We start from the raw sequence: 11,565 nt of genomic DNA, 5'->3' as shown, positions 1-11,565 counted from the left end.
ACGTTTTGGAAAACAGATGGCTGAGAAGCACGGGAAGGGAACACATGGATCACGGACAAAGCTGAATTGATCACGCATGCAGCAAAGAAGCCGTGGCAGGAGACTGAAGGCCAGCCTCAATTGTTTACCCCAGCAAAGGTTGAAGGAACAAGCAAAAGGTAAGGACGAAAATGGAGATGGTCGACGAGTCGTCGCCGTCGATGATCCGTGCAGTCCGTCGTCACGGATCCGCCGCTCTCGAGTCGCCGTCGTCCGTCGTCGACGGCAAGAGCGTTCAATCTCCGCCCATCCGAAGTTAACTCATTCAATTCCGTCCAAATTTTTGTTGAACACTTGAACGCGACGACGTTCAACTCCGAAGATTAGCCAGATGGATGGGTACGGAGGTGAGGCCAGAGACCCGGTCCGTCACGACACCGACAGTATGATACCATCGGTAGACCGGTAGCAGAGCCAGAGCGCATACCTTTCTGGCAACCAATGCAAACACAATGGACCGGCAACGCTGACCTCTCGCCATCGGATCACGAGCGACGCCACTTATCTTTTACCACCGGTTGCCGTCAGTAGTGCTTGCTGGGTGGCGGCACGATCACCGGCGGCCAGCTGATACCATTTGGAACCGGCCCGGGGAGATTTTGGGGTCGCCATCGCATGAAACTCTAGCATTTTTTTTTATTTACAGATCGTCACGCTTCGTGTGAAAATCTTGATGAATTAGAGACGAACCGTTTTGGTCATGTCTTCGTTTTCTCACTCCGATGGGAAGATTTGTGCCGTGTAAAACGGTGGAAGATAATAGGTTGGCGCTCAAGACTTGACTAAGCTAGTTGATGGTTGATTCAGAGATGGTTACGTATTAATTAGTTTGGACGACGTCTAGACCGGCAAGCAATGCAAGAGCCAAGATGCAGGTCTGTTTGGAGCTTTTGCGAGTTAGCTAGCTAGTGCTCAGTGTGCTGACTGGTTCAGCTAGCCATCTCCATCTCCGCCGGATGATGGAGCACGGCCATGGACGACATGCAGACACGACAAGGACGTGCACATCACACTCTCGTGCACGTCCATCTCATGTCTCAACGCGGATCTTGAAACTTGGCATACCCTTCCATCTTATATATGTATGATTCATGGGAACTTGAGGCTTCCTGGAGCTCAGGTACATGCTTTCTCCAGCAGATGCCTCTCTGTTCTTCATTATTTGTCGTCGCTAACACTGGGTGTGTGCAGGGCATGCGGCATGCGTGTACTTCTAACAATTTTGGCTGAATGCACATGTCAGCTAGGAGTAAGATGCATGAGCGAACCGCTCATCTAAGTTCCCGAACTCTCTGAGTGCATTTTTAGATTCCAAACTTCATTTAGAAGCAAGTTAGATCAATTTCATTTTTCTTTTGTCAACAATGATTGGGTCTACATAATGCAGTTGTTTTCCTTTCATGTGTTAACTTTTCAATTTTTGTTTGTTTTTATTAGCACACATCCTCGTGAAGATTAATATCGAGACTCAAAAGAAGCCTCCAATTAGTAGTGCACTAGCCTATCAACCTTGCTTCCACACGGGCTAATTAGAACTAACATAAGGTTTATAGCTAATAATAATAAATCTATCTCACGGCCTCATTTATCTACTAAATATTCTAACACATGCTCTAAAATATATTTATTATTATTATTATTATTATCTAGTTGCAATAAATTTTATCTTGCATCACACCTCTATTTATGTTTGATATATATTTAATTGAACCATTTATTTGTGAATTGATATTTCTATCTCTTCCATCGTACATGAATATATGATAACACCTATCGTGGTAGTATTTTATATAAACAACAACATAAATAATATATTAATAATGATAAAAAAATAATTTATAATTTTATAATGGTGAACTTTAATATTTTATTATAACTATTAGATTTAGGGGTTACTTTAACTTTTAAAAATAACACAATTGGATAATTTATATGAAATTTAGGGGGTTATTTTCATTATTTTTTATAATGGCATAGGTAGGTAATTTACACGAAGATTATCACTTTAGATTTTTTTGATAATGGCAGAGGTGGGTAATTTAGATACATATTTAAGGGGTTACTTTAGTCTGTTTTTATAATGGCAGAGCTGGGTAATTTAGTAGAAAATATAATAGATCCAATGACTATTATAATTAGATTAGAGAGTTGCTGGATCGATGGCTGAATGTTTATAATTTTTGTGAGAAATTTCTAGAATTTTTCTTTTTTTTAGAGTGTTCACTTAGGATCCTAGGTGGCTTCACATAGAGGCTTGAAATGAGTTTCTAATTAGTAATAGTAAGATCTTTATCATATAAATAAGGACACTGCTAATTTACAGCCGGCCGTAAAGTAGACCAGCCGTACGGCCGCCCCGATAATGGGTGTACGCATGCATGTGAGAGACAAGGAGAGAAGAAAAAAGTACATGTATGCACATAATTTTGAAGATAAAAATATTATAGTTTCAAAATCGAGCATCGAAAATCAAAATCTGATTGCACAGTTGTGTTTGTTTTAATAAAAGCTTCAAAAAAAGATCTCACACCACTATGTTTTAATGATATATTCTTTTTTGAGAAAAAATACCTTTTCACGTATTCTAATTTGCTTATGATGTTTGCAAAAATTGCTTATGGATTTACATAATATTGCTTCGCATGCTTGAGTTCAGTTAAGTGGGTATTAATGTTATAATGTTGTAAAGATAGATTGTTTGGTGTTATTAGTGGATAAGGGTAAACAACTTTGTTAGGTAGGTGAATGTTGATTGCATGGATCAATACTAGGCAACTTTAGCAAATTGGTTTAGCATTTTAACTAATTTATTTTGTCATTTTTTCATTGTACATAAAGCAATTTATGTGTCTTCGAAAATATTGTCAAAACATATTGAAGTGGGGTCTTGTTTTGAAGGTCTCATCGAAAGAGATATAATTGTGCAATCGGAATTTGAATTTGATGTATAGTTTAGAAACTACAATTTTTTAAGTTTCAAAATCGTTTGCACGTGTACTTTCCGTGAGTCGGAGTGCGCCAATTTAAGCTGCTGTGCAGTAGAGCAAACGTACGACCGGCGTTAATAAAGTCATTACCTATAAATAAATTATTGGTTTAAAAATGTGAGATAAAGTAGCACCTAGAGTCCTAGACATAGAGGCCATACTCTCAAGTGGAAAGGCCTGAATGGTTATTTCGCGGAAGCTCCAGCGGTAAAGTAGAATCAATAAAGACGTAGTATATATAACTTCATAACTAGCGGCAGTAGTATATCCTGTTGTCTCATCGAATTTTCTTTAGCGAGCACACCATGCATGGGAACTGATTATTAAGAAGTAATTAATGGACCAAACTAAGAGCCGCCATTAGGAACCAATTAAAACCACTGCAAGGATCGATGCATGCAAACTCGAATACATTTTGGAATCAGATGCTGTCGCCTGTGGTGGCCCCCTTCAGTGCGCAAACACGAGCTGATCGTCCCACTGGCCATTGCTGACTCTCGTACTACCAGAATACTTTGGCTGACTCTCGTACTAGCTGTCATTGATGAGTATATGGAGAGTCGTCTTCATCCTTTGGCTGCTTCAATGGGACCGGATCTCCAGCTGGAGTAGTACGCATCTGTTCGGAGACTATCTCTAATCAACGACCCAACAGGCGACTTGACGCCGAAGCACTTCAACATCTGCCATTGTCCACTTTGCATCCCATGCATCCTTATCTTTACTCTCTTCTTTTTATTCATTCATATTCTGACATAATACTTTTTAGTATTTATCCCAGGTTGAACAATACTTTATCCCGGCCGCGAGGAAGATTATATTTCTACCCATGCTATGCTATGGACTGCAAGGATGGAGTCAGGCATGTGGCCAGGGGCGGAGAGAAGGCATGGTGGGGATGGGGTGTATGAGTTCCAAGCAACATGCGTTCGGAGCTCGTGAATGCCAATTTCAAATTCCGAGGTTGAATATCTACCAATGATGTGGTGTATGAGTATGGTAAATATTCTTTCTAAAAAAACCATGTAGATACGTCTCGTACAGCTTAAGTCAACGTATAACAAATATATCCAAATCAACATCTTATATAATTATTTTTCGCATAGTAATCCTATTTTTAACATAAACTGTTATTGTGATTATTGGTACATGAATCATTATGAAAACGTTTTCATGTTTGCTAAAAACATGTAAATTGTTGATAGATATATACTCCCTCCGTCCTGAAATGTATGTCATTCTAAAGTTTAAAATTTGTCCTCAAATGTATGTCATTCTAGGTTGAGAGTGAACCCAACCATCTTAATTGTGCATCGTTTTTGGGTCTTTCCTAATAGAAAGATGTGCATGCAACCATGTAGGGAGAGGTACATGTGAGGGAGGTGCATGAGAAAAGATATGCTAGTTTAATTAGCACATTTTCAATACTTAATAATTAGGGGCAGGAGAGTCTTTTCTACACAATTATAATCTGTTTTAAAAACTCTTGAATGACATACATTTCAGGACAGAGGGAGTATGTATGTATAGGTGGTCTGAATGGAGGCAAGCATCATGCATGTATACTTTCAATTGGTCTTTTCACATGTTAATAATGGCAGAAGCAGTTATTAGTTTAGGTATAAGCTTGTACGGGGTTGTTTTGATTTTTTCCTCTCATAATGATTGAGGTGGATAAACTAGATGCTAACTTAGGGGTTCCTTTAGACTGTTTTTTAAAAAATAAACGGATAATTTCGTTGAGATTAAGGGATTAATATTATATTATTTTTCATAATAGCAAAGGTAAGTAATAGATAATTAGGAGGTTATTTTATTTTAGATTATAGAATTTGGTAATTCAGAAGCAAATTTGATCTGATGGCTACAGTTGTTGCCTTACAAAGTTTATGCTCATCGGTGTTTTGCCTTATCTTTTATCGTAATTTCTAGTATGTCTTGTTTTTGGAGTTTATTATGTGGATTAGTGTATATGCTAAAAAGACCTTAAATTAGTAATGAATTATTGTGAAATCACATTAACAAAGATAATTAGTCTGATGCGTTAATTAGATTCATTGATCTATACGAGAATCCCTCTCCTTGTGATATGTGGAGGTGGAGAGAGACATTTTTCACATTGATAACTATTGTCAGGAAAAAATTTAAGGGTCTGTTTAGTTATCTGGCGACAGATTTTGTCGGTCAAAATCTGTCAAATTTTCAACCTATCATATACTGACACGTAGGCAGATAAAAACTGACAGATTTAGACAAAAAAATCTTTCAGATTTTCTTAACAGACAACACAAACTAACGGATTGCACAAACAACCCATAACCCGGTAAGGATTGTACAAGAAGAATCAAATCATCAAATAAACTATAGTCTCTCATTTTCTTCGTGAAAATAATATGGTACAAGAAGAATCAAATAAAAAATAAAATAAAGAAAAAGCCCAATCAGAATGTTTTCATAAAAAAGCACACAAAAAGCCCACAACAGCCCATATTGACTGTTAAAGATCACAATCAGAAATATTTCAGCAAAAGAAATATATAAAAAGCCTAGAACAGCCCAACAACAACCCAACAAAGCTTATAAAGGAAGTTTTCTTGCATCAGAAGAAAGAAAACAAACAGAGCACGGGGCTAACCCCTTCAACGCAAAAACTCCACGCAGGGGCACAACAATGGAGGCAGAGAAGGCAAGCAAGCAAATCCAGAAAGAAGATTGCAGATAAGGTACAAAATCCCTCCCTACCTCCTTTGTAATTCTCCTTTGCAACCTCTGATCAGTCTCAAGTTCCCCAAAAATTTACTAATCTAGGGTTCCCTGCATGAACACATTGAACTTTGTGAAAAATTGCATAGGTTGTTTTATATTACATAAATAAACTTGGAACAGGGATTAATTGCAGTAAAAGTAAAAGAACAAAAACACTATAATAAGAGCTAGTAAATGAAAAAGATTTTGATTTTGATGCTGCATGTGTATATCTAGTTTTATTGGAATCTCATAATATACATGCAAGTGCATTACATATATGCTTCATGACAGAACCTACAAAAAAGGATAGACATGACAAATTACAGGAAAACATAATCCAAAGAGAAACAGATTATGATCAGGAAAACATATCTACTGAAGGAAGACAGATTCAACAGGTACTTTAAACTACTGCTGCATTAGTATCTTTGGGATTTTGCGACACATTTGAAATACCTGGAACTGACATAAAAACCATTGGTTATAGGAAACTGAAGCAACATATGCAGGTCTGGAGACAAACTGTACTCAAATGCAAAATTATGATGCAGGTACAAAAAAATAGATTTTGGGACCTCAACAAAGATGAATTCTTGTTTCTATAAATTTGGTTTGATATGCTAACAGTTATGGATATATAGCTTTGTCGTCTGAATTAATTTCAATAGTCTTGTGAATTTGTTACATAGTTGAAAAACCTTGTTATATTCCGTTGTACTAAAGATTGTAATTTATTTGTAGGTGAAAGTAATTTCATGCAGGTGGCTGATTCAACTTTTGATAGTTCTCAAATGAGTTGTAGTCAAATGCTTCGTCAAATGATGACAACACAAAACATGTCTAGTATAAATGATGAACAATCAACATATCTCATGGATGCACCTATAGACAGCTTTACAAGAATGCTAACAGAGCCATATTATTTTGAGGTAAATTATTATCATTTCTTAAATTAGTACTTATGTTCACAGTTTGACAGCACACTAAGTGGGAGTACTGTTGGGCAGAACAACATGGTGATTACAGCAAGTAGGATAGGTGAAGAAACAACTGATTATACATATGGCAACACATTTGCCAAATCGAATGTGCCATCAAACGAGTGTGACAACACAAGCAACAAAGAGGCAAGCACATTGAACTGCAACAGTGAGGTAACGAAAACTACTTTCTGCTGTTGTGAGAAACTTTAAAACATAGAGAAAGAGCTTAAAAATAGATGGGGGATAATAACCTGAACTTTGTGCAGATTGAAAATTTGGATCCTACCGAGGAAGAACTTGAGGAACACTGGTACATCGACCTATTCAAGCGTATAGAACATAGTGAGGTATGGTCTTATGTATTTTGAATCAAATGACAGAACTGTTGACTTATTCAATTTAGTCCATACTAGAATACAAAAAGATGATATAAATATTACAATCAACTTACAGGAAGGCATGCGGCAGCAAATACATGGAGAAAGAGAAGAAGAAGATGAACAAGAACAAGAACAAGAAGATGTTGTGAACAATACAAACAAAAATACTTCTCAAGATCAGCAAACAGAACAGCTTGAAGAGGAAGATGTTGAAAACTTCTTGGAAAATGAAAGAATAGCATCAAGTCAGGAGAAAGTTTCAGAAATAGATAGTCAATATGTTCCGCATGAGGGGATGGAATTTAGTCCATCAAGTGAAGGTCATAAATTCTTCAATTACTATGGTTATTTGGCTGGATTTGCAGTAGTGATAGCTCATCATGCACGGACACAAAGCAGGAAAAGAAACAAAGAGATCATAAGAATCACCTACAAATGCAACAGACAAGGAATGCAAGACACATCAAAAGAGGGCAACACACAAGAGGAAGAGATAATTGCAGAAAGAGATACAAATGTGCTAGTGAAGACAAACTGCAAGTGTTGTATGGTAATATCAGAAAGAAAAGGCATATGGAGAGTTACAAGGCTGCAGCTAGAGCACAATCATCCAATGAGTCCAGGGGCAAAGTATTTTAGAGCACATAAAAATATGACAGACCAGGAAAAGAAGATGATAAGGACACTACATGAATGCAATATACCAACCAAAAAAATGATGTACCTTTTATCATTTCTTCGTGGCAGTCTTGGGGCAACACCCTACAGAGACAAAGACATCACAAATTACAGAGGTAAAATTAGTAGAGAGACAAATCAGAATGACATGATGCAAGCGCTCATGTACTTGACAAAGAAAAAAGAGGAAGATCCAAGTTTCTATTTCAGGTTTTTAGTGGATTCAACCCACAAGGTTAAGTGCATATTTTGGACAGACCCAAGATCAATCAGATACTATCAAAATTTTGGGGATTGTGTGAGTTTTGACACCACATACCTGACAAACAAATATCGCATGCCGTTTGCGCCCTTTGCTGGTATCACGGGCCATGGACTCACTTGTATCTTTGGTTGTGCACTAATTTCTGATGAGACCACTAACACATTCAAATGGCTTTTCCAAACATTCCTGGAAGCAGTTGGTGGCAAAGAACCCATCTCAATCATGACAGATCAAGATGGGGCAATGAGGTCAGCAATAGCACAGATTTTTCCGAACGCCAGTCACAGAAGTTGTGTGTTTCACATCAAGTACAAGGCTGAATTGAAATGTGGTAGGCGCCATATAAAGAAAATCTTAGAGAGGAATTCAAAGACATTATAGACAACTCATTGACAAAAGAAGAATTTGAGACACTATGGCAACAAATGATACAAAAGCATGAGATACAACACATAAAGTATTTCCAGGATATATACAACACTAGAGAGACATGGGCACCGGTATGGTTCAAGCAGGAATTCTATCCATTCATAAATACAACATCAAGAAGTGAAGGTACAAATGCAAGATACAAGAGAAATGTCGGTCCTCAATACAGCATTACAAGCTTCCTAAAAGAGTATGAAAGAATTCAAGAGACAATATATGACAATGAGAGACAAGCTGATCATGAGACAAACATCAAGAAAAAATCTAAGTTGTGGTCAAACTATTGCATAGAACAACAAGCACAGGAAGCTTATAACTTGAAAATATTCAAGAAATTCCAATGGCAACTTAGGTGTGCGACTAAACTACAAGCAGATGAGTTGGAGAAAGGCAAGCTCTACAAAGTTTACACAACACCAGATCATCCATTCAAAGAGTTCAGAAGTAGAACATACATAGTGGCTGCGGATCAACAAAATCAAGACTTCTCTTGTATCTGTGCAAAGTTCCAAAAAGATGGTATGTTATGTTGCCACATCCTGAAAGTAATGGTAAATAATGACATCAGCAAGATACCAGAGAAGTATATTATAGATAGATGGAGAAAGAAGGAGCAAAAGATGTTCTGCAACAGACCAATAAACTTACCTATAGAGGCTACTGCTCTCAGATACAATAATCTTTCACTCATGGCAGCGGAAATGAACTCAGAGGGATCAAAAACAGAAGAAAGATACAGCTACCTCAGCAAAGAGATAGACATAATCATAAAGGAATTAAAGAATATGGATTCAGAAAAACAACCAGAGGCAAAGGAACAATCAAATGGTTCAACAAATATCAACAACCCACAGACAAACTCAATCATAATATTGAAAGATCCAGATATTGCTGCAACAAAAGGGAGACCATCAAAATCAAACAAAAGAAAAAAGCCAATATCAGAGCAAATGAGGAGTGGAAAGAAGAAATATAACTGCCAAAAATGCAACGGTTTAGGGCACAATACAACAACATGTACAACAATAACTCAAGCCAAAGGTAAAGCAGGTGCAGCAACAGCAAAATAAAAAAAAGCAACACAAACAAGGCAAATACAGTTGCAGAAGAAACAGGATGAAGCTACAAAAAAATATGGCGGAGCTGATAAATTCATAGTTATCGATGAATTTCTCATAGATTGTACTAGATTGCTATGTATGTAATATGTAAGCTTTTACAATGGTTTCGAGCCCAAAGTTCGTAAGTTTTTTTGTCTAGGACACTATATCAACTAATAACAAGACAGCGGTATTTTTTGGTCACAAAAATACAATGTGTTATTTGTGTAAGAAATGCTAGCCGACAGCTTTGTGGGCTGCTTCCTGATGTGTGGAGAGTCAAACCTACAAAAAAGTCAAAGATAAGAAACACATCAAATACATTTCTATCTAACTGACTAACCAAAAGCAAATAAAAAATGACAAAAATACTTACCTGACCATGAAAATTAGTAACAACCACTATATCAGCCTTGTTGTGCTCACTCATTAGAAGATCGTTGACAATTTGAATCCGGATATTGGGTATATCTTCAGCTGAGAAGTCCTTGCGTAGATCAGCTCCAAAATGCCATATCTCCATAAATTTGATAACAAACACTCCACAATCAACTCTACAAATAGTACATCACGAGCAAATTTCAAACTACAAGATTTTGAAAAATGTCATAGAAATCAATGAAGATAAAAAACATAAGAACATAAACATACGTATTGCTCTGTTTGGGAACACCAGGGTACGCAATCTTGAAATGTTGAAAATCAACATTAGAACCAACAAACATATCCCATGCATGACAAAACCTGGGTATCTAAACAAACAATATCATACAACATCAAATATAATAACAAGTTTATTACATCAGCTCGAAATTCAAATCAAATACATAGTCATAAACTTACAAGTTTCCTTCTTGTGAGAACTGAATAATCATCATCCTTGGAGAAATAAGAATCAAGAAATAGAAACATTTTTTGCTTCAAATCAACAACAAATAAGAACCAATGCTCACAATATAACACTGGAAAGAAGAGCTGCAAACAGAAAAAAAAATTGGCATAAATATTCATGGGTGTGCTATAGGAACATTATTTAAGGAGATACAAATTACCAGTTCACACAGAGGCAAAGGGAGCACAGCAGCAGCTCCATTGAAGCACCATTCTATGTATGAATAGTCATCAGAGTCGCTCATGAATACAATCTGGTGGCACAAAAAAATAATGAATAATATACTTCAATTGTTAAGCTTCCAAAAAAATAGCAGTATCAAAATACTTACAGAGACACAGGAAAAGAAATAGTGCTTCAAAGAAATAGTAGGACATTCATCCAAAAAGAATTTCCGGCAAATGCAGTTCACCACAAAAGGTGCATACTTTATGATCCAGGGCCATGGAGTCACCAAGAGAGAAAAATTTTAAGTTGCAGCCCCCAATATCAACAATAACACACCTTGAACACAAATAAAACAAAATTCAGCTTACAACAAAGAATATAAATAAAAATGTAAAGATATAGAAGAACTTACTTTGCATATTGGGAACTTGATGCAAGCTTACAAATAACTATGTAATTCTTCCTTTCTTGTGCAGTTATAGGAAATCTTACACTTTTGTTAGTCATTCCATCACCAGCAACAGATGCATCAACATCAATTGGACAAATATCATTGTCATCCACAAAAGACATAGAAGAGCCCTTGTTGTCAATATTAGTTTTGTCTGCTGCATTGCATTTACTTGCGCGTGGGATTGTCCCTTTAGAAGAGGTGAATTCCTTGTTATATAGTTCATCATTTATAGTGCACATTTTCCTAATCTTATCTTGAAAATTATTCTCTTTAAGAATAACTATATCTGGTACTTTCTGAAGAAAAAATAAGACACCGTCATACAGAATCAATACATTTGACAGTTTATAGCGCAACTCATATAAATCAAATAGCAGCAGGAATACAAACCTCTTTGCGACATTTGTTAACATGAACAGCTGTGTCCACGTCGTTTCCACAT

The 11,565-nt window shown here is 36.6% G+C and overlaps 2 protein-coding genes and 1 long non-coding RNA gene across 6 annotated transcripts; 1 reads left to right on the top strand and 2 right to left on the bottom strand.

The window, feature by feature from the left end:
• Positions 1-2,041: 2,041 nt before the first annotated feature.
• Positions 2,042-9,837, top strand: LOC120702983 (protein FAR1-RELATED SEQUENCE 5-like). 4 transcript variants are annotated; one of them, XM_039986973.1, is made up of 8 exons: positions 2,042-4,025; positions 5,688-5,749; positions 6,066-6,172; positions 6,262-6,325; positions 6,516-6,703; positions 6,782-6,928; positions 7,024-7,104; positions 7,211-9,837. In XM_039986973.1, exons 4-8 carry the CDS (start codon positions 6,307-6,309, stop codon positions 8,459-8,461), a joined length of 1,686 nt encoding a protein of 561 aa, XP_039842907.1. In that variant the 5' UTR covers positions 2,042-4,025; positions 5,688-5,749; positions 6,066-6,172; positions 6,262-6,306; the 3' UTR covers positions 8,462-9,837. The 4 variants fall into 4 exon arrangements, with proteins under 4 accessions (XP_039842907.1, XP_039842909.1, XP_039842908.1 ...); XM_039986975.1 differs by lacking the exon at positions 6,066-6,172; XM_039986974.1 differs by having other exon boundaries at positions 6,066-6,325.
• LOC120702985 lies at positions 5,750-7,917 on the bottom strand. The gene is made up of 3 exons (XR_005686644.1): positions 7,862-7,917; positions 7,009-7,077; positions 5,750-5,840 (listed from the first exon to the last, which is right to left on the bottom strand). It is a non-coding gene; the product is annotated as an uncharacterized LOC120702985 (long non-coding RNA).
• On the bottom strand, positions 9,665-10,745 carry LOC120701862 (putative ubiquitin-like-specific protease 1B). The gene is made up of 5 exons (XM_039985671.1): positions 10,662-10,745; positions 10,453-10,584; positions 10,261-10,361; positions 9,986-10,163; positions 9,665-9,894 (listed from the first exon to the last, which is right to left on the bottom strand). The coding sequence occupies exons 1-5, from the start codon at positions 10,743-10,745 to the stop codon at positions 9,889-9,891; spliced, it is 501 nt and encodes a 166-aa protein (XP_039841605.1). The 3' UTR covers positions 9,665-9,888.
• Positions 10,746-11,565: the final 820 nt, after the last annotated feature.

This window comes from Panicum virgatum, chromosome 4K (genome assembly GCF_016808335.1).
Source record: "Panicum virgatum strain AP13 chromosome 4K, P.virgatum_v5, whole genome shotgun sequence".
NCBI classification, from domain to species: Eukaryota; Viridiplantae; Streptophyta; class Magnoliopsida; order Poales; family Poaceae; genus Panicum; species Panicum virgatum.
The sequence above is the reverse complement of the archived record's forward strand: the minus strand, read 5'-3'. Positions and strand labels throughout refer to the sequence as shown.